At 49.2% G+C, this 23698-nt stretch overlaps 8 protein-coding genes across 8 annotated transcripts; 4 read left to right on the forward strand and 4 right to left on the reverse strand.

Moving 5' to 3' along the window:
* Positions 1 to 250: 250 nt before the first annotated feature.
* On the forward strand, positions 251 to 1345 carry F9C07_2228612 (alpha/beta hydrolase fold-domain-containing protein; the record flags this gene model as incomplete). Its single annotated transcript, XM_041283880.2, has 3 exons — positions 251 to 484; positions 549 to 698; positions 824 to 1345. The coding sequence occupies 3 exons, from the start codon at positions 251 to 253 to the stop codon at positions 1343 to 1345; spliced, it is 906 nt and encodes a 301-aa protein (XP_041140191.2).
* A 906-nt stretch (positions 1346 to 2251) lies between these two features.
* On the forward strand, positions 2252 to 4492 carry F9C07_2280018 (uncharacterized protein; the record flags this gene model as incomplete). The annotated part of the gene is made up of 1 exon (XM_041283882.2): positions 2252 to 4492. One exon carries the CDS (start codon positions 2252 to 2254, stop codon positions 4316 to 4318), a length of 2067 nt encoding a protein of 688 aa, XP_041140190.1. The 3' UTR covers positions 4319 to 4492.
* A 1817-nt stretch (positions 4493 to 6309) lies between these two features.
* F9C07_10973 (uncharacterized protein) lies at positions 6310 to 7610 on the forward strand (the record flags this gene model as incomplete). Its single annotated transcript, XM_071507533.1, has 4 exons — positions 6310 to 6384; positions 6939 to 7130; positions 7374 to 7395; positions 7564 to 7610. The coding sequence occupies 2 exons, from the start codon at positions 6310 to 6312 to the stop codon at positions 7056 to 7058; spliced, it is 195 nt and encodes a 64-aa protein (XP_071366024.1). The 3' UTR covers positions 7059 to 7130; positions 7374 to 7395; positions 7564 to 7610.
* Positions 7611 to 8712: 1102 nt separating this feature from the next.
* On the reverse strand, positions 8713 to 9276 carry F9C07_2280020 (uncharacterized protein; the record flags this gene model as incomplete). The annotated part of the gene is made up of 3 exons (XM_071510411.1): positions 8713 to 8747; positions 8854 to 9113; positions 9182 to 9276. The coding sequence occupies 3 exons, from the start codon at positions 9274 to 9276 to the stop codon at positions 8713 to 8715; spliced, it is 390 nt and encodes a 129-aa protein (XP_071366025.1).
* A 1873-nt stretch (positions 9277 to 11149) lies between these two features.
* Positions 11150 to 12622, forward strand: F9C07_2102659 (NCS1 allantoate transporter; the record flags this gene model as incomplete). Its single annotated transcript, XM_041287921.2, has 2 exons — positions 11150 to 11728; positions 11789 to 12622. 2 exons carry the CDS (start codon positions 11150 to 11152, stop codon positions 12620 to 12622), a joined length of 1413 nt encoding a protein of 470 aa, XP_041140188.2.
* Positions 12623 to 12969: 347 nt separating this feature from the next.
* On the reverse strand, positions 12970 to 14114 carry F9C07_10976 (putative rRNA processing protein Ipi1; the record flags this gene model as incomplete). The annotated part of the gene is made up of 3 exons (XM_041287917.1): positions 12970 to 13889; positions 13948 to 14020; positions 14067 to 14114. The coding sequence occupies 3 exons, from the start codon at positions 14112 to 14114 to the stop codon at positions 12970 to 12972; spliced, it is 1041 nt and encodes a 346-aa protein (XP_041140187.1).
* A 414-nt stretch (positions 14115 to 14528) lies between these two features.
* F9C07_2058653 (UDP-N-acetylmuramate--L-alanine ligase) lies at positions 14529 to 17914 on the reverse strand (the record flags this gene model as incomplete). Its single annotated transcript, XM_041283878.2, has 4 exons — positions 14529 to 16048; positions 16103 to 16133; positions 16719 to 16974; positions 17805 to 17914. Coding segments are annotated over 4 exons (1917 nt in total), but the record flags the coding sequence as incomplete, so codon positions are not given.
* A 992-nt stretch (positions 17915 to 18906) lies between these two features.
* Positions 18907 to 22208, reverse strand: F9C07_1140659 (GATA transcription factor). Its single transcript, XM_041287916.2, has 2 exons — positions 21450 to 22208; positions 18907 to 21382 (listed from the first exon to the last, which is right to left on the reverse strand). The coding sequence occupies exons 1-2, from the start codon at positions 21866 to 21868 to the stop codon at positions 19201 to 19203; spliced, it is 2601 nt and encodes an 866-aa protein (XP_041140185.1). The 5' UTR covers positions 21869 to 22208; the 3' UTR covers positions 18907 to 19200.
* Between the last annotated feature and the right edge of the window lie 1490 nt (positions 22209 to 23698).

Genomic DNA, 23698 nt, shown 5'->3' on the forward strand with positions numbered 1-23698 from the left:
ATGCTAGTTTTCTTTGTCTGCAATTATTGTCTAGGTGCTTTTGCGCACAGGCACACCGAAATAACTCGATCATTCCTTAATCCACTTAGTACCAGGGGCGACTAAATGAACGCAAGTGCGGAGTAGAGACTCCCAAGGCTCCATCATTCTAGTAGATAGAAGCTATTATCTTATATACGCAAGTATGTAGCCACCGAGCTCCCAAAACTATTACTATTTGCATCTCCTGGTCCCTTTATTCTGAGTGATCATGCCATCGGTCCATTCAACTCTGTACACCGCATATACCTTGCTCACTCTCCCGGCACGTTTGGTGACCTGGTGGCTGTATTATATCCCCAAGTCCAACCGTCCTAATTCTGCATGGTCATGGAAGACAGCCGTCACCTTACAAGTTGTGATCTTATTGATTCGATATCGAACGGCGATCAGGTACCGCACTCCCAAAGTATTGGAGCCAGGCCCAGATGGAGATCGATTTATTGTGCTCCATCCCAACCTGAAAACAGAATCCGCGGTCTATTAAGGAACACTTACCTCCGTCACAGCAGTCCAGCCCACACCAGTTGGCGCAGTCTGGTACCCAACAGCCCCAGCCCAGCCCCCACGAAAGCTCATCATCCATTTCCACCCAAGCGCCTATGTACTCTTCGGCCCTTGACCCGGAGATGGATGTGGCTGGGGACCCACGAAATTCAGTAAGCTATCCGGATGGCCAATCCTCTCAATTCAATATAGACTCCCCTTAGACGCAGACAAAACTTTCCCAGCCGCCGTCCAGGATGGAATCACCGCCTATATATACACTATAGAAACCCTCCAGATCCCCCCATCCCAAATCGTGCTCTCGGGCGAGTCCGCAGGCGGGAATCTCATTCTAGCAATGCTAAGGTATATCACCACCGAGAACCAAGCAATACCTCTACCTCGCTGCGCGCTGTTATGGTCACCGTGGGTTGATATGACCATAAAGGCTCTCTTGGAGATGGATCAACACCGCAATTACAAGTCCGATTACATCGAATATGATTTCGGTTCCTGGGGTGCTAGTAGCTATTTCCCCCCTGACTGGTCGGACAGTAATCCCTATTTGTCGCCATTGGGAAGCGAGTACCGATTGAGTGTTCCGCTTTTCATTGAAGTTGGCACGTCTGAGGTGCTTTATGATAATATTGTGCTATTTGCGCATAATATGAGGGAGAAGGGCACGGAGGTTGAGTTGCGTGAAGCGACGAATGGGGTTCATGCGACTTTTGGTATCGCTGATACTTTGGGGATGTCGGAGGTTGCTATAGATGGTCATGCGCGGGGGGCAAGATTCAATGCCAGAACAGGTGGAGACTGAACTTGCAAACATGGCGAGAATACGATGTAACATACTCACTGAATATAAAACTAGGACGTAGATAACCTTACCTTGCACATATTATAGTATAAAAAGTAGTATAACACCTGTACTACGAATCCAACTCCGGGATAGTAGTGGTATAAAGCACCTAATCTAGGGCTTAGGCGATCCAAAGCCCTAACCAAAGGACCATAATTACTCGTCAGAACACGTAATATCTGAGACTCTCAGGAGGGTAATGATTTCAAATGACAGCGGAAATTTGTCATGGAGATCCAAAGTGGCTGGCATTCTTTGTTCCCTGTAACTCTTTGTTGTTTATTGTTTTGGACAATCTATTGTTTGGGATAGGCTTCAGATCAATCACTCTCGTGAAATGCCTCTGCACCTGTTTCCGGGCAACATTAGTTTCAGTATGCTGATATGAAATGTAGGAGTAATTGCGATAATGTGCACAAAGGGTCCTGAGCAAGACTATGTAGAAGGCATCTCCCAAAATAAGATGAATAGTACATTGATGGGAGATTCTTGCTGGATTTATCGGAATGTACCAAAACTTGCCAATTTGCAGACAACTGTCTAACAATGTCTCAATAAGATGCAAGAACAATCCCATTCAGTGTCATACTGGATATTCGCACCGCAAGACTATGTCTTTGTGTTGAACACTCCTATATTAGGAAGTCCGCATCACCCTTGCCTTTGTTCCGAAGTTGAAAGCAAATTCTTTGAGTGTTATTAAATGCCGTTTGTAGAACCTTTCATCTCATCTTGCCGGACCGGAGATACGCGTCTCAATCAGGACCTTTCCCTCCTCCAAGGGGAATTTGACAAAACTGTCCTAGTTATATACGCAGACTGGTCTCTAATTGTCACACAAAATGCTTACACAAAACCAGCAAGATGGATCTGGAGGATCTTCCACCATTTAGGCGCTTGCCCTCTGAGCTTATCAGACTCATCTTTACCCTTTTAGTCAATGACGAACCCACGAGTCTCCACAATCTCAAATTAGTTAGCAGATTATTCTACAACCATGCTAGTAGAGCAGCCAGGTCTATAACCTGCCGCGATATCGTGATCAAGGTATGCGGACATTATGCCTTGACAAAATCAACCGAGAAGATTGTGGCAGAGCTTAACCGGACAAGGGGTTTCCACTTTGCTCGCCGGCTCATAATTGAAGAAAGCGATTCCACTTGTAAGGCGGAAGCTCCTTGTAAGGCGCTTTCTGGTTGGCATCCGCCTGGGCTTACTGAGCTGAGACGCACGGATCTGGATGAGCCATATGAGCCTACGTGTGCTGCAACTTTGGAGGAGACACCATTGTGCCCGGACACTCGCGATGGGGACGTCAAAATGGGTAACAAACGACACCATGTGTGGAAGCCCGTGGCAGAGTTAATTAGACATCTGCCTGCGCTGACAGATCTGTTCTTCAGATGCGGCGGGCAGTTTCCTGTCTGTATTCTTGATGCCATGCATCGCTGGGCACCCAGATCGAGGCTACACCTCCAGACATTCAACTTGCAGGGTTTGGAAACACCCATAGAAGACTCCGAAGAGCACAAGTTGGTGTCCTCGTCACACTTGCATAGCATCATGCTGCAGTACAATGAAAAAGGTGTGTATAGCTATGACAACAGCCCCTGCTACCGAATGAAGACTTTACAACGTCTGGTAAAGTCAGCCCCGAATCTGAAGGAAGTGCAAATCACCCGTCGCGAGGCTCCCAAGAACTTCACGACTGTCCCTATACCTAGTGTTTTGCAAAAGCCCAAGACAGAAGAGCAAGATATCTTTCTGCCCCCTGCATCGCTAAAACTCTTGCGAGTCATTGACCTGGTCCCTCTGGCAGCTATGACACTCATCGAATGGGGAAAGCACACCAACTTCTCTGAGCTAGAAACCCTGGAGCTGTGTTCACTGGCCGAGCCAAAGGCGCTAGTTGTCTGGTCCCAGCAGCTGGAGTTCCCAAAACTAAGAGTCCTATACTTACAGCTCAACGCCCCTGCTTTTCTCGAAGAGGACGCTCCTACCACCGAGCTCTACGAGGCCGCAACTCAATTCTTAAAGAGTCTCCCAGCACTGAGGGAGCTATACTTGGAGGGCTGGCATTCAATGGTCTCTTTGGATCCGCTTGTTCATCACCATGGCTGTTGCTTGCGCAAGCTAGACCTCGCAGGTCCCCAGGCCTGGCAATGTTTAACTGAACGTGACATCCTCCAGCTCGGGAAACATTGTCCGCTTCTGGAAAGCCTGGATCTCATGATCCCACGTTCCCAGGGCGACGCCACCGAAATTGCCCTATATAAAGCTATAGGAACCATACCACGGCTCAGATATCTACACTTACACCTAGACGTATCCGATGCATCACTCGGTAGAAGTCAAGATAACTTGGAAACTGATATGAATCAAGAGTTCCGTCGCGATATCAATCTAGTTCGGAATATAAACACCAAACCACCTAGTGAACCATCTTTCGACGAGTTCGGCAATAATTTCTCCATCAAGGACTTAGGGGGCTTCTACCGAAGCCGCAACGGACACGTCCAACGATTATTTAGAAACAGCGCCATAGATTCGAACCTCGCATGTTCGATCTTCAAAGCCATATCCGGAAACAAGGTCATAGGCTCATCACAATTGGAAAGAATGATCATTCGACTCCAATGTAGCGCATTTGAAACGGGTACCTTGTTAAGTCACTTGGTCCATATTTTCTCTTGCGCGTGGTTAGTCGAGCGGAATTCACGGGATGATCGACGTGATGAAGTGTTTGCTACACAGGTTGCTTCCTGTCCTTATGACGAGATTTATTTCAAGTCGAAGTTTCCGGAGTTTGTGGAGCCCTTCAAGGATGTTTTTAGAAGTGTGTGGCCGAGGCCGGTTGGGATGGAAGAGGAAAGTGCTTGGTGGAATGATTGGTGGAGTTTTCCTCTTGAAACTGATGTTGTGATGGGTTGAATTTGTATATATTATGATTTGGTCTTTGGCTGTGGTGATTATTCATAGTGAAATATGATATACCTTCTTATTCAGTCTGGATTTGGTGTCACATATGTCACCATCTTGTCACTCAGCCAGGAGACCAAAAGGCAAATGACCTAGCTTGTAGCTTAGATACCTAAAGTATGGACGGTGATATGATAGGCTTAGCTTGCCTATTGCTTCTCTAAACTACAAGGATTCTAGAAAGTGTATAATGGACTTGTAAAACGAGGTTCCTATTCCTCTATTCTCAATGACTAGATGCCAGTGCCGCGTCGGAATACAAGCGAGCTGCTTCAGCACGAGTCAAATTGGATGGGTAGTCACTGGCATAGCCTCTGTCTGATGCATTCGACTCCACTATTGATAACCTCTAAGTTGATAGAATTATCCCTATTGAATCTATATATTGGAATACGATGACCCTCAATTGCTCTGGTGATAGCCCTTAATCAGCGGCTTCCCTATGAACCCTAAGTGTTTGCTTTCGGGCTGCAAGAAGTACCATTCTTCAACTTCTATAAGCAGTTTAGGAACAGACTCCATGATCAGCCCCTTCCAGTTGGAGGATCGCATCCGCAGTTCGCGGAGAAACGCATAGGCCGGGATACCCCATAGGTATGACTGGATATTCTCTGCTATTCTTACGTCTCTGCCCAGTAGCCCTAGTGACCCAGTGCCGCCTGCGCAGCCCTTTGCAATCATAGCAGGTAAATCGATTTTTAGAAAGTTCCGTAAGGCAGCCTGCTGGGAGTGATCTAGAGGCAGTGACGTGTCTGCCTACTGTAGATGCCTTTCTAATTTCCATGTGACAATTTGTAGATAAATATCTTCGGAGCCTTATCTGAAACCGGACGCCAAGTTACTGCCAGTGGCAGGGTCTTTGTTCAGGGACATCAGAAGGTATGTAAATCGATAGGCTTAGGCTTAGGCCGTAGGGCTTCCTTTGTAAAAGCTACCGATGAAAAACTCTGCTCATAACATGGGAAAAGTCGGTATCATAAGACTGCTGTGTCTGAGGTATTCAGACATCCATGGACCACGCCCAGTTCTCTGGTGAGTACAGACATCCACGAGCCGTCCGGCTCTTTTACCCAATTTCCGTATCTGCTCAAAATGACCTACAGGCCCTGGGGCATTCACCTTGAACCGCCGGGTCCTCAAACAGGTTGGCCTGTTGTAGCTCCTAGATTGGCACTGCGGTAATTGGACTTAAACTACTCAAGACTTTCGAGAGGGATATAAGCTATATGACGATCTCTTCTTAGTCTCCGATGGCGGAGGTGTGTTGAGCCTGAACAGGTGTTTATAATGTGACCTCGATGCAACATGGGCATTGATGGCATCTTGAGTATATTCGATGTTAATAGGAACGTGTAACGGCTATTCGTGATAAATGAGGAGATAATGTGTTAGCACTGCGTATATGTCACTCTCTACAAGTATTCGAAGAGACGCCATGTTGACTATCCTTCGTACTTGAGTTTGGGAGAGAGCGATGAATGTACCAAGGATGGTATTGTTTGCAACCATTATGTCAGTATAGAACTCTCATCAGTGGTTACCTTACATTATCTGTAGGTTAATTTAAACATATCCTGGAGGTCCTGTGCAATGTCAGACGTATATGCCCCGATATGTCTGTTGTCCTGTCTCTTATTAGCTCAGTATAGCCGGCCCTTTTGAATAAGACTAGCTTGGCTTCAGAGTATCTTCGTGTCACAGTTCGCGCGCGTTTACTGTGTGCATAAAGGCCCACCTTGTTACTGGCGACAGCGCATCCTAAAAAGGAAATACAGCACGCGAACGTTCTTCCCGTGATGAAGATATTGAAATCACGAATAGAGGTACACACATGCGTGCAAGACAAGATTCGGTGGGATACTCAAGACTGCCTATTTCAAGACTCCAACCTTGCAGGGACTCTCCTGGGTGATGATTGATCAAGCATAGATGCAGTCTTCTTTATGGGAAAGACGTTGCCAACCATTTTCTTTCTCAATGCGTTCCTGATCGGATGGCCTAAACTGTTAAACCCCACTGTGAGTAGCCTGCAATTCATCGGGTTTTGGTCATCGCGCGTGTATACTCAGTATAGAGGCGGTTTTTTCAACTGTTCTCCGATAAAAGAATAGTAGCCTTATAATTGACTACCACTTCTGACCACCGTAGGATGCAATGACTAGCGCTCCGCGCAAGAGACGAGGATCCTTAATAGGATGGATGCCAGCCTCCCAAGGCGAAGCCTCACAGCTGGCAAGTCTATAGTTTTTGTGTGTAGCTATCTCCTCGGATAGCCGAATTGACGCCTCCAGTTGAGGTGATATCATAATCAGCCGTGGTCGCCCGAAAGTCACCGATTTGGAGGTCGATTTTCTGTGAGAGGAAGTCCTGCAAACTAATATATACCAGTTAGCAAGCATTTCTGAGTAAGACTTTTGCAAGACATCCTTGTCTTTCTTACCTATCAATGAAGACTTTTACTCGGTAATCTCGAATTCGGGGTCGATTGCCTCTTCCATCACTTCTTCTTCTTTCTCTTTCTATTTATCTTTCTTCTCTTCTTTTTGCCACCATTTTCTTAACATCCTCATAGTTTAAGAAAAGGGACAGGATCCAGTCTGGTTCTTCTTCCCAGCGAAACTGGAGTATCAAGTTTGGTATGGCAACTAGGAAGACCAGACACATGATCAAGTATGCGAGTCAGCAGTCTTAGATCGGTATATTCAAGCACTCTTTCCTCGACCTTATTCATATCCACTTCTGGGAAACATATTACACAACCAAGGTGGGACTTTCAATTGCTTGTCGCCACTGAATACGTAATATCCCTTATACCGCATTCCACCGTTTGTTATCCAATTGGATGAGTACTGACAATAGGCACTCGTGGTTTTGTCACAATGCCTTTGTCCTCAAAGTCTGCTGACCATTTACATACCTGTTCCTTTTACCGTAGTAAAGATTATCGCCATGACCGTCCATGTATCAGACAATCAGGTATTTTCAGGGAGGCATCCATAAATGGTAGGGTGTGGTGTGGCGTTCTCAATGTAGGTCTTTAGTATGACTTCGGCGATGTCTAGAAATGTCATCTGCTTGTCATGAAGCGTCTCTGGTAGTCTTTTATCAAATTTGATGTACCCTTGGATGTTACCTGCCGCAGGGGTACCAGCCTGGGGTAACGTCAGTAGCGTACGCACGCCTCGTTAATGGTATAGATCAATCATTGTTTTCCAAGTATTCGCCGTGTTGCCTATCCACTTGGCCTGGCCCATTGATATCATGTTAGCGCCTGCTGGCTCCATGGGGTCGTCACAATATTGTCTCTCACATCACTCGACAGGCCAAATAACCGATTCTTTATCCAGTAGGAGAGACACTCTAGCCGGGTCATAATGCCCTCGCCGAGCTCATAGTCTGGCTCTATCGATGGATTTCTGTCGTGGAGTAAAATTTGTTCCAGGCGGATATCTAAAGCATCACCAACGGTCGTTAAAGCCCGGCTACCCTCGCGAGAGACCTTAATAGTTTGTTCCATGACAGGACAAAACCGTGTGTTTCCTCTGGCTTGTGATTGGAGCTGGATTCATTTTTATCGAGATCAGAATCACTGCTTTAATCTCTCCTCCAGACCTCCCAATCCATAGAGCTGTATCTATTCAAAGGGGGGTCAGCGACTCAGCCATTGGCTTTATTATGCAGTTCGTCCTAGTGGGAGAGTTGCTGGACGAAGATATGAGTCTTTCCGTGAGAATGTTCTTCTGGGACATGAGTCGGCGAAAAGTTCTGGCCATCGGTTATCCATAGAGTGAGACATCGTGAATCGACGGAGAGATAATATACGATACATGTCTGGTACTTTCTCACGAGTGATAGCATAGACCAGTGGTATCTGATCATCCTGACTCCTCGCCTATCATCGAGGTCCTTTCTGCCCACTGGAGTACCATAGCTAACATAAATCCATAGAAGAAAGAGCCCGCTCCCTTCATAGAGGAAACATATGTAATTCTATTGCCGCAGGCTAGAATGTTCATGGTCATGAGTCTAAGCAGTATCTTGATGATGATCCTTTAGGAAGGCATAACTAAGCGGCTTGTATAACGGGATGTTGGCCAAGTGGAGTCACTAATAGGTCCAGCTCCTTTTCTTTTGTTTCCTCAGGAAGGGGTCTCATCTGTACTGATTCTTTCTTGTGCCGGTTTATTACCTTCGTAAAATCCGTCGCTGCATTCCTATTCTGTTGTAGGATGCTTTGGACTAGATCGCCCCTATCCAAAGACCAGCCCGATATCATCTTATTCAACTGTTACGTTGCTCATATCGCGCGATTCTCTCATGGCCCACTCGTTGAATGTATATCTGGTTCATTGATCGGTTGCTTTCGACGCGCATAGATAGACTGCTATTGGTTAAGGAAAAGCTAAATGATACGGCAAAGGTCCCGTCTAGTATATAGTAGGTCCTTGACGTCTCTACCATTTTCCAACTTATAGTGGTTAGTATACCTTGCCTTCCTTGCTTCTGCTGGGTTGCCAGTCCTAGGGTTTCTGAGGTCATTTCGGTAATTATCTCATACCCTCTCATTTCGGTATATGTAGTACACAGAATAAGCAGACGACAGAATAAAACACATTGACTCCGTCGAGAAGTTCCTAACAGGGAAATTGTCACGTTCGCCGGGAGGCTGCGAATCCAGATGGTGAACCTTTCCTCGTGGATCTTGGTCATGTTATCTGCAATCTCATCGCAGAAGACAGCCCGTAGACTAGGAGGGATATAGTAGTTTCCATTCACAGGTTGACCGTACCGTGTCGCCTTGCTGTCATTACTAACCAGAACAGCCTCACTTTATCAGTCATCTTGGAGTGAGACATGGTGATGAATGATAGGTTAGTGGATGATGAGGCAAGAGAGTACAGACGCATCATAGTAGTCTGCCTGACTAGTCGGGGTCACGGTATCCAAGGCCTTTTCAAGTCCGACGCAAAATCTTGGAGCCCTTTGGTTGTTCGCCCCTGAGGTTATATGCGTGTAGAGGCGTCAAGAAGGCGATATCTACACCTAGTTAGGGAACTGGTTCTACCTCTTGACCTTGGATAAATTCGCTGCCAGATGTCCTTGTATAGCTTTCGCATTCTTTGCTCATCGGATGCTCGGAGCTTAATTGACGAAGTCGCAGCTGATATACCATCTGAGTCCTCGACTGTTCTTTGTCCGTGTCTCCAATTGTCAAGTCCTCGGTAGACTTACAAAGAGAATAGTTGCTCCGTGCAGCTCCGTTCATCTTCCATGTAGTTTTCCCGACTATGTGGACATTGTGTGTTCAGTGAAGAGCAGCGCATGCCTTATGCTAGAATCAATAACGATTCCATTATTTTGCCAAGCGGGCCTATGGCCAGCTTTATTACCGAATCATATCTTGTTTGAGTGTCCTGCTGCTCATTCTGTTCAGCTAGTTCCAGTGTTCTTGAACACCATCTCTAGAAGTCGAATCTGGCGTGATTGACACAAATGTTAGAGACTCGAAAATGGGTAGCGGCATACAAGATGCGAGTAGAAGTTTCCTCAGGCCTTTTCGCACAACCATGATTTAGATGCTCTGTTGCAGCCTTTAACGCAGCCTTGTCTACATCGAATGTTGTAGCATTGCCAAACAGTCTTTTTATACATTAAGACGCGGTGTTCAAAGATTCTGTGGTACAGATTTCGAGGCCGAATCCTTTATCAAAAGTTGTACTCAATTAATATATAGAATCCATAGAAACCTCTCAATGAACGGGTCGCTTTGACATTTCCGTTCGAGTCGAAGTATGTTTGAGTCTGGAAAGGAGATGAGTATACACAGGTAAGTGGACTGCTTATGTACCCTTCTAGAAGGGCAGTATTCACCAGTATTTGGTGAATACTTTCACTCGCTGATACTACTCTGCTCCTTGGAAGGAATTGAAGTCCTCCTTCATGAAAATAGATCTTCACTAGGTGCCATACGGAAATCAGCCGATCTAGTCCAAATGCAGCTAATTCAATATGCCGGAAATCGAGCCATTTCCGGATGAATAGACTGTCAACGCTCGTGATTATGCCAAGAAAATAGTATAATCTAGCTATCAACGAAGTCAAAGTCCAAAATTAGGGTTATCAACAGATGCTTATCAGACTTTTGCCTCGTGGCCATAGCGGCCAATGACGGGCACGAAGGGGGCCGGGATGATGGTGCAGACTTATCAGTCTTGATGACCTCCTCATTTCCTTATCGGGGCACGTCCCATGTCCTCATGCATACTAATCCCCCCGGATTCCCTTCCCTGTCATTTATCTCAAGCTCATGCTACCCTCTCGGAGTCTCCGGGGTATGCTTGACACCCCTACATCCATTTGCATTTATCCAGAGGACTATTGGCATATCGTTACTGCTTACAGCTGGGGTTGCATCGAGCCCTAATTGACCCCACCCCCTTGCATCGTGCATCTTCAGGGTGATCCTCAAGCTTGGTGTGGAATTCCAACACTACAATTCTCTGAACACACACCCTTCTACGAATTGAAAGACATTTCTCGACGACATGAAGCTCCGACCTCATCTCCACGTCCAGCAATCCCGATCAGCCTTCGCAGAGGGAAATGCACGATGGACAAACCTAGACCTAGACCCTGTCCCCCGCCACCTCCGACAATGGGGGCCCATTAGCTTCATTGGCATGTCTCAGAACCCTCCCAGATAGTACCAGGACTAACATTCCACCAGCATACTGGATCTCCGACGCCTTCAACGCCGCCACCTGGCAATTCGCCAGTAGCATGATGGCCGTAGGCCTCGGCTGGAGCGACGCCGTCATCATCGTCGCCATCTCCTTCTTCATCATCTCATTCGTCATCGCCGGAAATGGCGCCGTGGGCGCCATCTACCACGTCCCGTTCCCTGTCATCGCCCGCGCCAGCTGGGGCTTCTGGGGCTCGTACATCGCCATCGTGTCGCGGGTCATCCTGGCGCTGTTCTGGTTTGCCATTCAGAATGTTAACGGTGCTAATGCCGTGCGGGCTATGATCGGGGCTATTTGGCCTAGTTTCCTTACGTTGGAGAACCATATCCCTGAGGATCAGGGTATTACTACGAATGGGATGGTGTCGTACTTGATCTTCTGGCTGGTGCAGTTCCCGTTCCTGTGTATTCATCCGAATAAACTCCGGTGGTTGTTTATGGTGAAATCCGTGCTGGTGCCGATTGCCTGGATCGCGATCTTTATATGGGCGTTTGTCGCCGAAAGTGGTGGAGGATTACTCCACCAGAAAGCGACGGTGTCGGGGTCGAAATACAGCTGGCTGTTTCTCGCCAATATGACCAGTGTACTAGGGAACTATGCAACACTCAGCGTCAACCAGGTACATATCACACTCATCCCAATAGACAAGAAATACCAAACCTAACACCAAGATATCTAGTCCGACTTCTCGCGCTACTCCCGCGTCACCGCAAAATGGCAACTCCTCTACATCCCCATGCTCCCCATAATCTTCACCTTCCTCTCCTTCATCGGCATCGTGGCCTCCAGCGCCGGCCAAGCCCGCTACGGCGGCTCCATCCCCTGGGACCCCATCGACCTAATCAGCAACTGGAGCAGTCGCGCCTGCCGATTCTTCGCCGCCTTCAGCTTCGCCCTCGCCGCCCTGGGCGTGAACATCTCCGCCAACTCCCTCTCCGCGGCTAACGACCTGACGGCCCTCGCACCGGGGTATATCAATCTCCGGCGCGGGCAGATCATCTGCGGGCTATTGTCTTGGGGCTTGGTTCCGTGGAAGATACTGGTCTCGGCGGGGAATTTTCTCAATTTCATGTCTGCTTATGCTATCTTCCTGGGGCCTATTGCGGGGATTATGTTGTTTGATTTTTGGGTGCTTAAGAAGAGGAAATATGATACTTTGGCGTTGTATCAGCGGGAGAATAGGACTTATGGGTATGGGGGTTGGGGGGTGAATTGGAGGGCTGTGGTTGCTTTTGTAGTTGGTGTTGCGCCGAACTTGCCCGGGTTGATTAATTCCGTTAATAGTGAGATTGACGTGGGTGTCGGTGTGCATCCATATCAGTTTGGATGGCTTTTGGGGTTTGTGGCGACGAGTCTTGTGTATGTTGTTGTTTCGTTAGTGTTCCCGGCTAGGGAGTCCCTGGTGGACGTGGCGGTTATGCCGGAGGAGGTTTATGATGCTAGGGAGAGGGAGGATGGGGATGGAAGTTTGGATAGTCAGGAGAAGGTGATGAGAGAGAAGGTTGAGGCTTAGGTTTGGTTTCTTTCGAGATGTATTTATTCCATTCTTGGGTATATTCGTTATTTTGTATACATGTTGCTCGATCTATTCTTTTGGTTCCAAATCATGAATACTTGTTCCTCGTGAGGTGCTGTCGTGGGAGGATACAATATCGCGGTCCTGTTTGAGCGATTTCGCTATCAGCCAAGGCGCTGGCTGTGTGGACTGGAACACTCTGCTCTCGTGCACTTCGTGGAACAGCAACCACAGCTGCCAGAATGCCCTGGATCCCACTTCGACATGACAAATGGCACATCGCAGGTCTTCCACATGGCCGTCATCACAGTACCATGTAACGTAGCATATCGTAGATAAACCAATCACACCGCAATCCCCGTCCCATAAGCAACAGCCTCCTTCAACACCTTACTTGCCCCCGAACTAGCCCTCCCCATCTCACCTCCCTCCTGCCTCGCGTTCTCCAGTCCCCGCTGAATAGCCCGCAAGAACCGATTCGAAAAGACCCGGTACCGATCCTCCCAAGTCTCATACATCTCGCCCTCCTCGTCCCGTGGCTGTCCAAACAGATTCAAATAAGCATACGGCGCCGCCGTATCAGGGACCATATGCACAGCCGTCTGACAGAGGGGAAACTCCCACCCTGCCACACCCCCAGATCCCAGCATATCCACATCCTGCGCTTCATTGGCCGGCGCGCCAATGCCCGCGTTCAAGAACTCGGCTAGAACAGTCAACACCTTCATCATTGGCTGGCCCTTGGCGCCTGATTTTCCGAACGAGGCGCGGTTTGCAGACCACTTGGCCGATTCCTCTGTGTGCCAGCCCAGGACGGAGAGGAAGCAATTGAGTGTCTTGATCCAGCCGCCGGCGCTGGAGACCACTTCTGTGCCGGCTACATCGATGAGCCAGGAGAGGACTTCCACGGCTGAGACGCGGATGTCGGCTGCGAGATGGGTCATGCCGGCGCGGATGTAGGGGAGGAGCTGGGGGACATGGTCTCGGATGTCGGATTGTGGGAGGGCGCGGAAGAGTTTGAGGAGTTGGGTACGGACGCCCGTGTTTGCGTCGAGGATAAGAGGGAGGAGGGTGGGTAGAATGACGCTGACTGGTTGCGGGAGGGGAGAGTTGACAGGTCGCGAGCTGATGGAGGTTGTTAGGTGGGCGAGGGAGTCGCGGCGTTGGGAGTCGGATTTGGAGCTGAGGAGGGAGACGTGGTGTGTGAATTGTGTGTTCGAGGTTGGAGCATTTAAGGTTAGGGATTGTTGGTTTAGGACGATTCCTAGAGGATTAGTTAACTAGTGATTCTTTTCTTTCTGGGTAGTGGAGATAAGGCGAACCTTTCGATTTGAAGCTGGTATCGGTGAAGTTCTCGGGCTTGCCTTTGGCTTTGCCGACTTTAAGTTTGGCTTTCTGTGTTCTGTTAGCTTATGTCTGTTTATATTGTCAGATGGCTTACTGTGAAGTCTTTCTGCTTTTCCTTCTTTTTCTTCGCGCTGGATCCCATGGTGGATAGAGTTGTTGTGGCAGGTACAGTCGCTAACCCAATTAATTGAATTTATGCGTATATATCACTGTTTGTAGTATAACAACGCGCAGTAGAGGACCAGCTGTCCTGATATAGAGTCTCAATTGAGCGCAGGATATAATTGAAGCTGGAAATATTTGCTATCTTCAATTATTTTTGATATCAGCACGTGATCATGTTGGCTTTGTCAGGTTGATGCCTCAGGTATGTACGTACCCCATTTAGTTCATACGATAAGCCCTATCGGAGTATGAGTACAAGGCCTCGGCATATATAACAACCCGTCGTTTATAAGAGAAGCTTGTATTTATTCATATGGGCTACATATTACAAATAGAATATAGGGTCCTGTGAAATTGACGCCGAAAGTGGCAACCTCTGGAGCCACTTCCTTTATTGGTCGCCTTTCATCCTCGGGGTTCCCAGCGCTTTCAATTGACCTGCCAATGCTCGTGCCCAGAGAGTTGAGCTACGGAAGCCCATGCACACCACGAAATCACCTTCCTGCCCCAAGCGAGACACGAGCTCTGGGAGAGCAGATGGGTCGGGCATTGAGATCGCATCCTCACGCCCGTGGGAGTGCAGGTATTGAACAAGTGTCTCCCGTGCCTCGCCCGCTGGGACTGGATCAACCTCAACCCCGTCTGCCTGGCCGATGATGATGTGTGCCGACTCTTCGAAAGCCGCCGGATATTCCTCCAGCCATGCTTCCACGTTTCTCACTACAACAGTAGGCTGGTAGACAGCAATGACTCTGCGCGCACCCGCTTGCTTTGCCATCGTTTGTGTCGCCTTTATCTCGGCAGGGTGTGTGCCGAAATCGTCGATGATTTGGATGCCGTTTGCTTCCCCTACGTGGATGTAACGGCGATTTGTTCCCTGGAAGCTTCCCAAAGCATAACGGATGCTTTCCAGTTCAATGCCGAGCTCAAGTGCGATGGCAGTAGTGGCTAACGCGTTTTGGAGGTTATGTAATCCCAGAACGCTCAAGACTATAGATCCAACAACTCGACGAGTTCCATCCCGTCGGTCTCTGACGGACAGGACGAAGGTCGAGTCTTGCGGGTTGTATTTGACGTTCTCTGCACGGACATCTGCATCTTCTGAAACCCCATAGGTGACGATGTTGCGATCTTGAACCTCGGGGAGGATTTTGCGAACTCCCGGATCGTCGATGCAAAGGACCGCGAGTCCATAGAATGGCACATTCCGTACGAACTGAGCAAATGTTGCTCGGGTCTTCTCCTGTGTGCCATAAAATGTTATATGGTCACTGTCAATATTCGTTACTACCGAAATCAGAGCAGGAAGCCGGACCATTGTGCCATCGCTTTCATCGGCTTCCACAACCATCCAGTGACCGGAGCCCATGTGAGCATTGCTGCCATACTGCGTGACGACCGCACCGGATATCGTTGTCGGGGACAGCCCGCCGGCTTCTAGCATGCCCGCAACCATGCTAGTCGTCGTACTCTTGCCATGACTGCCGCTAATTGCAATGGACTTGTGATGGCGCATCAACGAGGCCAACATTTCGGATCTGTGGATGACCGGGATCCGTCGGTCTCGAGCAGCGTCAACCTCAACATTGGTTTTGTTCTTCGTTGCCGCGGTTGATGCGACCACGAGCTTTGCAGAGCCGAGCTGGTCTTTGTCATGGCCAATAAATACTGTTGCGCCTGCGGCCCGCAATCGGACGACGTTGTCGCTTTCTTTGATATCGCTTCCTTGAACAACATATCCCAATTTCAACAGGATCAAAGCGATCGCCGACTGGCCGTGTCCTCCGATGCAAACAAAATGAATCGGGCTAATAGAGGGTGGGAACCCAGGCATGTGCGCGGAGCTCTCGTAGCGAAGAGCTTCCTTCAGGTCTGTAGAGAGCATCCTGGTAAGTCTGGCGAGGGTTTGTGCTGTGAAGTCGCAACAAGTAGTCACGGAAAAGATGTCGCTTCAGCAGGATTGACAATTATCCACAAGTGACGCTAGTATAGCTAGCTGCATTTCCCTAGTCCTAGTCCATTTAGTTCGACCCACATATTCGTACTGCTCAGCATTCGGAGTAAACATCGAGGTTATTGGATTTTCGATCTGATTATGTTTACTTCAGACACAAGACATCTTCCACGCTTCTCTTACTTCGCACTCAGCATCCACACAACCTACGAAGATGATCAGACGATGTGAAGAAGAGGTGACATGACGGTGTACTAGGGCGCCAGCCCCCAAGTGGCAACACACTAAGTAATTCACAGGTCCCAATATTACGGGGTACATCTGCTTACAATGCGTGCAAAACACTGCTTAGCTTCAAGTTGCGAATGACTTCTATGAAACACAGAGCACGGTGCAGCCATATGGCCAAGAGCCGCAGTTTTCAATCTGTCCGAGCCAGCAGCGTCTCCAACTGTTCATCGCCCGAATATCTCTCAAGAGCCTTCTGTTTCCAATCTACCCAGTCCAACTCTGCATCTTTCTTTAAGGCATTTCTAGGCCTTGAAAAAGGCCTAGAAACCCCTCCCAGTCAGCGAAGTCATATCCGCAATAGAACTAGAACCGATGAAGCAGGCGCCCGTTTCTCACTATTGCTGCAAGACCTTTGTTGCCTTTCTCCTCCAGTATGCTTGCAAATGTTAATTCATCCTCGCCAATGCAGTTGACTCCATTGTAAGAATCAGCAACGGGAAGAAGCATAATAGGGGATTTAAAGGCTTCCGATATGGGTGCGGCGTAAGCCCATTCCCAGTCGATAATACCCGTGATATTATAGTCATCATCGATAAGGATGTGGTCACCTTTGTCGTCTGCATGTCTCAAGTAGAATTGTCCGTCGTCAAACCTATGGTATGGCAAAACTTCAGAAATGCAATCTAATAGAAAGCGATGGACTAGGTATGCATCTATCTCACGTCCTGCGCAGCTTTCCCCTTTCCTAATCAACTCCAGGTTGAGTTCAATGCTAGCACGGAGATTGTCCCTAGGATTACTGCAAGGTCCGAGAAGAATCATCTGCGAGTCGTCATAGTGCGTCAGTGATTCTCGTGCGAAAGGCCCAATGTGATTAGCCCCCGGTCGGTCCAAAAACCCCATATTGTCAAAGGGAAATGATTCCAATTCAATATATATATCCGCGAGCTGGTCCATAACTTTCCCCCTTTACTCTGGAGAGGCAAGAGACCAGCGCAGTGACTTTCCCGGGAGCTTTTCCATAAGGATGTATCCGACTCCAACAAGAGTCTGCCCATGGGGACCGTAATCGAACACCTTAGGGGCAGTGACTTTTGTCTGACTTAGAAACTGAAGAGTTGCAACTTCGCTTCGCATGATATAATCCCGCAGTTCAGGCGGTGGTGAGGTCGCGTTGAATCTCCGGATACGTGCTAACCACCGAAATCCATCATCGAAAAGGATTTCTATATGATAATTCATGCCGCCCATTACAGACGACCGTGTTGATCTGTCGTACAGAAGAGGTTACAGCGACAAGCAAGTAATACCATTGCGCAAATACCTTGCTCGAGAGAGAAGTGCAGACAGGTCGAGAGATTTCAGTAGTCTTGTGATCTCCTTTCTTTCTGCTTCTTGAGCGGCAGGATCGTATGATTCCCCATCCTTACCTCTATTGTGAGCAAAGCCATCTCTGGCCTGAAAGTGGGTGATTTTGCTTACCTGCCACGTAGGACATTCGTGATCAATATGCTTAACACAGAGATGGCGGTCACAGATGATACACCCTCCTTCTGAACGCACAGCAGGCCTGTCACAATCTTTAAAATCACACGTCCACATTGTCAACTTTGTCCTGGGAAGCTAGTGAGGTGTTGTTCTACACGCGGATCAGAAGCTCTCAGACGCTCTTTGTCATGACTCGTGTGACTATAGGATACAACTTGTAAGCCACTCTCTCTGAAGGACGGCTAACACATTCAGCTTTGAGAAACCGGCTTATACAATAGTCTTCGTAGCTCTCCTACCATACACAATTGTGTTCAATCTCCAGCACATTGCCGGTTAATCTCAAAAGGGAGATATACTCTTGAAGATTCCCTGATCGTTAAAATGAACACAATGCACGATGTTTAAAGGTATCAGGAGATCAAGGGGCAAAAGGTGAGGCAGGGAGGATTATTTGTAGTTTTTCGACGAGTATATTCAAGTTACCTAGTATGTATCTATCGAGTATCCACCCTACTCTAAATATATAATTTGCGGGTGGGGTGGGTTGTTCGTGTTAGCAATTGTGGAACATGGCTATTTAAGCTTATATGCTATGACGTCAATTCATGAGGCTAGTATATCCTTATCACCCTTGTTCACGGCCTACGGGCTAGCGTTCAGATATATGACAGGGCGAGAAGCTCCACATTATTCTCAAGTGTCTTACTTAGACTCCGGAATATACAGATACTACTTGTTGACTACTCAACAAAACAATATCGTTAAAAAGCTCATTCGACAGCTGGCTACACTTCAATGAATACAGGCTCAGACTGGATAAGTAGAATCTTGCTGTAGCATATACATACAGCGTCTATGCACGGTGACGGAAAACACAAAGCAGAGATGCGCACTTCTGCCCGGCCCCAAGCCTTGAACAAATCAAAAACATGAACAAGAGAATCAGAAACAGTGAAGAATCAGAACTGAAAACAAAACAAAGGCCGGGGTCCGGACAGACGCGATTGTATCAAGCATAAATCAAATCAGCCAAACAAACAGAAAGCCACAACAGAACCACAAGACAAGCTGTGTATTGTCACAGCAGAGGATCAGTCGCTGTTAAATCGCAGACTGAAACAGATCAAAGCCCGAAATAACAGAGCGAATATCCCTCGTCATGTTACCATTAAACTAGCGTAACCAACGCATTGCACCTCCTCGTATCTCATTAAGTGCATCGCGGGCCACGTCATCCAACACCTCTCGTCTAGCGAGATTCCATTGGTTGCAGTATTCATCATCTCTATCGGTCATGGCGTAGCATCAACGGTGGGAAAATATAAGGGGGGGTTCAAGAAAGATATTAAGAAACGAGTGTAGAGAAGTAGAGAGGTAAGCGCGGCCATTACAGACTCATCGTCAACCACTCCCATTCCTGACTAGCCCCTTGGCCTCCGGCAATACTATGGTTCGCCGGATTGGCTGCTGCCGGTGGCATGGCGGGTGCCAGAGGCACCACCTTGGATCGGCCTCCCGCGGACTTGTTAGCCTCGTCCGTTTCCATCTCCGTGGCCTTTTCCAGCCGTCGTTGACGTTTCGGGGCAGCCTGGATCGGGTTGCGGGTCTGGCCCGTGCTAGGGGAGGCGGCTGCGGAGGGAGCTGCCTTCGGAGGAGCGGCGGCAATGGGTACCACCCCATTCGACCGTCCCGCGGCAGCACTAAAGCCGGCGGGTGGGGATTCGGAGGAAGTCCCATTCTGAGCGCGGCTTGATGTCGGAGTCGTGACGGATGCTTGCTGCACCGAGTTCTTGCGGGCTGTCTTCTTCGACGCACGGGAGGTCCCAACCGCCAAGCTGTTGGCACTGCTACGGTTGCGCTTTTTGATAACGTCCGTTTTCAGGGACAGAGGGCGCACGACACCGTGCAATTTCAAAAACAACCCGCAGGCATTGCACAGTGGCTGGCCCTCTGGGTTCCGACGCCACAGCGGAGTGGTTTGAGTGAAGCAGTTCGTGCAGGTGGTCGGTCCGTTGCTGCCTTGGTCGCCGTTCTTGCTGCCCCCGGGACTGGCCGGGCGGGACGGAACTGCGCTGCTCAGGGCGGACTCGGGCGGCGTATTAGGGGAGGTATGAGACGTATTGTTATTAGAGTGCATGCTTTGGCGCAACAGCTGGGCCGTATTGGGGGTGGACGTGGTGCGGGCAATCTTCTGCCGGCGAGGGTCCTGCTCTCGGTTGCGCACCTCACTGACCGAAGCCACCGACCCATGAGTCCGACCCAAACTGCCACCGTGATTCCACTCCTCGGGGGTGTCCATCATGTCCGTGGACCCGATGGTAACATGCTTGCGATGTTGAGGGCCAAAGCCCGGCAGCGAATGGAAGGAGCCCGGGAACTGCCCATCCCACTGCATGCCCGACGAGAACCCGTCCTCGTCCCCATATTCAGTCGGCATCGCCAGACCAGCCCGCTCGGACAGCTGATGACCATCGTCATCCTCGTTATCTGAATCGGCTCCAAATGAAAACATGGCGCCGGTATGGTGGGAGTTGCCGGTCGAGTAATTGGTGGCGTTCAACACCTGAGTGGGGTCCACATGTTGCGGCTGGGGAATGGGGTAGCTCGGCGAATGCACCGTCGACGAACTGGCCTGTTCATGGTTGTTCTGGTTGAACATATACCGAGGCTGCAGCGAAGCAGACAAGTTGGACCGATGCGAAATATAGTTCGGAATGCGGCGCTGGGTGCGCGCGTCGCCCGACGGCATATCGAAATAAACGGAATGGTCCCCGTCGTAGGTGGGCTGCGGCGTGGATGCCGTGGACTGGTAGCCTGATGGCGGTGGAGAGAAGAAATCCGTCGAGTTGAGGGACGAAGCCACCGGGGTATGCGAATAGAGGTTCGCAAACGGATGACCGGAGGCCATCGGAGACTCGCTGGGTGAGAAGGTGAATTGCGACTGGTAGGGGCCCGCGGAGGGCAAGATTGGATCATCTCCCAGGCCGAACGTATCCAAGCCAAACGGTGCCCCGGGGGAGGTGTGGTTGTGATGATTGACCGGATGGTGGTTACCCTGATGGAAGCCAAAGGCCGAGGACGGGGCGTCCAAGGCATAATCGGGCACGCCGGAAGCGAGGTCCGGATCGTGGGCCAACATCGAGTTGGAAACGGGGGGTACCTGGGGCGAGGATTCGGCCGGTCGCTTTCGGGTCGGCACCTGCAGTGAGAAAAATTGACGCTCGTCGATACTCGTCTTGCGCACGCGACGGGGGACGTAGCCAAATTCACTGTTCTTCCGTTGATCCTGAGCCGGATGGTGGAACGAGGCCGGCACCGGGGTAGAATCTCTCAGCTGGTCTTTCCGGGACTTGATGGGAATGGCCGCGGACGCCGTGGAGTCGGAAATCTTGACGGCACTGGGCGAGGGGTGGTCCGAAGGAGATTCGAAGGGCACGATGAAATCGTCGAGGTTCATAGGGTCGGCGGTCAGGTCGGTTGACTGAGGGTTACCGGTGGCAACGGGCGGGTCGGAAATGCGCAGTTGAGCGATACCACTGGGGCCAGCGCTACCGCGTCTCGCAGGAAACCTTCACAGACAAAAAAAATTAATGATGAGCGGGTCCAGCCGTTCCTCTACAGAGGGAGAACACCTACATGGACTGTTGAGCACGTTCCCGCTCCTTACGTTTCAAACTCATCGCCATCATCCGCCAGGTCAGGTTTTCCATACGCTCCTGGTTGGGCAACTGGGCCTTGGTCCTAGAATAGAGCTTCCATATTTGAGTCGCTAACGGATCTTGCCTCTGCATCTCATCCGGACTGTCAATGCCGGGTCGAGGCGCACCAGACCCCCATTCAGGGAAGAGGGAGTCCTGAAGTAGGCCGTCATGGGCCTGTGAGTCGGCGGGGCTCAGAGGGGAACCGAAAGAAAAGTCATCGGACAGCTGCGAGGAGGTAGGGGGGAGGTTGTTGGAGGAGCGGTCAGCATCGGCGGACGGGTGGTGGGTGGTAAAAGTTGCGGTTTGAGTCGGTCGCACGCCCCCAGGGCCTCGCCCGAGGGTTAACCCGGACATGTTCACACGCCCTACTCTTTATTGGGAAGGGCGGGGATCACGATAGTAGGCGATAAGACGGGGAGGAGGGGGGATCAAACAAGAAAGGGAAGAAAAAAAGGAAAGATAGGAATCACAGGCCGGATGGGGGGAAAGAGATAAGGACGATTGAAGAGGTTCAAGAACCAGCCCAGCAAGCAATGAGAGTCGAGGGAAAAAGAGCTCGACGCAGGAATGAGAGCGTCGAGGGAGCGATTGGTCCGTGGCGCAAGGAATAAATTCCAGTCTACCCGCCCTAAACGAACGCTGCGTGCAGGAAGAGGATGCAGCAGTGGTGGAAAAGAATCGGGAAGCTAGGATCTGAAGGGGGTCCAAGTCAGTTATAGTTTAGGCACTTGGTCTGAGATCCGTCACAGGAATCAAAATCCAAATCAAATTCCAATTATAATAATAATAGTTGGATGGGTCGCACCACCACCGCAATATAGAGAAAACGAAACGGTAAATAATCAATTTATCCCACAAGGAAATAAGAAAAGAAGTGCGATTGGAGACGGACACGCAGCTAAAAAGGCTCGAGTGGAATGCATCAGTCCGTACCTATTGAAATTCAAGACGACGAATGTATGTCATGAATCAAGCCAGACCCAATTTTAATGGTGTCTCCTCCTTTGCCCCTCTTTCGCTTGATTTTCTCCTGGTTATAATTTGTCCAGATCGGAGGTAGAATAATTTCTTTTTCTTTTCTTTTTTTTTTTTTTTCTTAATTCCGGGATGATACTATGGTATGGCTGACAGTCAGTGCAAAGAGAGAGAGGGGCTAGACCCTCTAGACGCACATGGCCGAATGAAGTAGAGCTGCTAATCGAGGAGCAATCCCAGATAGGAAAGTAAAATACAAGAGAAACGAAAAGTGATTCACGGGGGGCCGATACTGAGGCGACGGTCAAACCGATAATATAAGAATAATACTGGGAGAGGGAAAGCAAAGAGGGAGGGGGGAAAGAAAAAGAAAGTGAAGAGAGGTGGAAAGGCTCTAAGAGAAGAAAGAGTGGAGGATGGATGACGGACTGGTTCTGGGCGGAGGAAACGGGCGTATCCATACGGAATGATATCCATACACATACACATACGGAACCAGTAATAATCCTGGGAAACTAAACATCCTTACCTTTTCCAGAAAATCACAGCGTCACATTTTTTGGTTCCCGCCGTAAGAAGAGAAAATCGGCGCAGGGATACTTGCAGCCTCGCATTAATTAATTTTATTCCTACAGTACGTAGCATGATCATCCACTTGCGAGAGCTTTCATTCTTCTCTCCCTGACCATTGTGTTGACTCTTCCCCAGTCTCCCCCAGAGGAAAACTATGTTGACCAAATCAGACAGAACTCTTGCAGGATCGGTTCAAACGAATGGATGTATCATGAATCATTCAAATTATATTGGGTCCCGCTGGAATTAAGTTCCCTGAGTGAAACCAACGACCAAAACCGTCTGGAACGCAGGTATTACGAATACTGAGCCGACCGATCTCTCGACTCGAGTGCTTCCGGTGGCGACCCATTTTAGCTCGTGGTTTTTAACGTTGCTGGGGATGTTCTCGAAGCTGCAGGGCGCTAAATTAAATTAAACCCGTACGGATTCTCTGCTCCTCTTCACACGAGAGAAAAGGCTTGACATAATCATGAATATAATCAGAATCCTTCGCATGTAACCGTCCCCTGATCCCTGGCGGAGGGTGGTCCACGACCCTGACCTATATCATGTTTCGTTAAAACCAAAATCAATTGAGCCTGATGTACCTAGTGTTAATCGAGACATCCCAACCACTATGTCGGGAAATCTAAA

The sequence above is a fragment of the Aspergillus flavus genome, chromosome 1, assembly GCF_009017415.1.
Source record: "Aspergillus flavus chromosome 1, complete sequence".
In the NCBI taxonomy this organism is placed as follows: domain Eukaryota; kingdom Fungi; phylum Ascomycota; class Eurotiomycetes; order Eurotiales; family Aspergillaceae; genus Aspergillus; species Aspergillus flavus.

Coding starts and splice junctions, on each gene's coding strand:
- F9C07_1140659 (XM_041287916.2), bottom strand. CDS start 21,868: ATGTCCGGGTTAACCCTCGGGCGAGGCCCTGGGGGCGTGCGACCGACT. Junction 21,383..21,449: donor GAACGTGCTCAACAGTCCAT/GTAGGTGTTCTC, acceptor TTGTCTGTGAAG/GTTTCCTGCGAGACGCGGTA.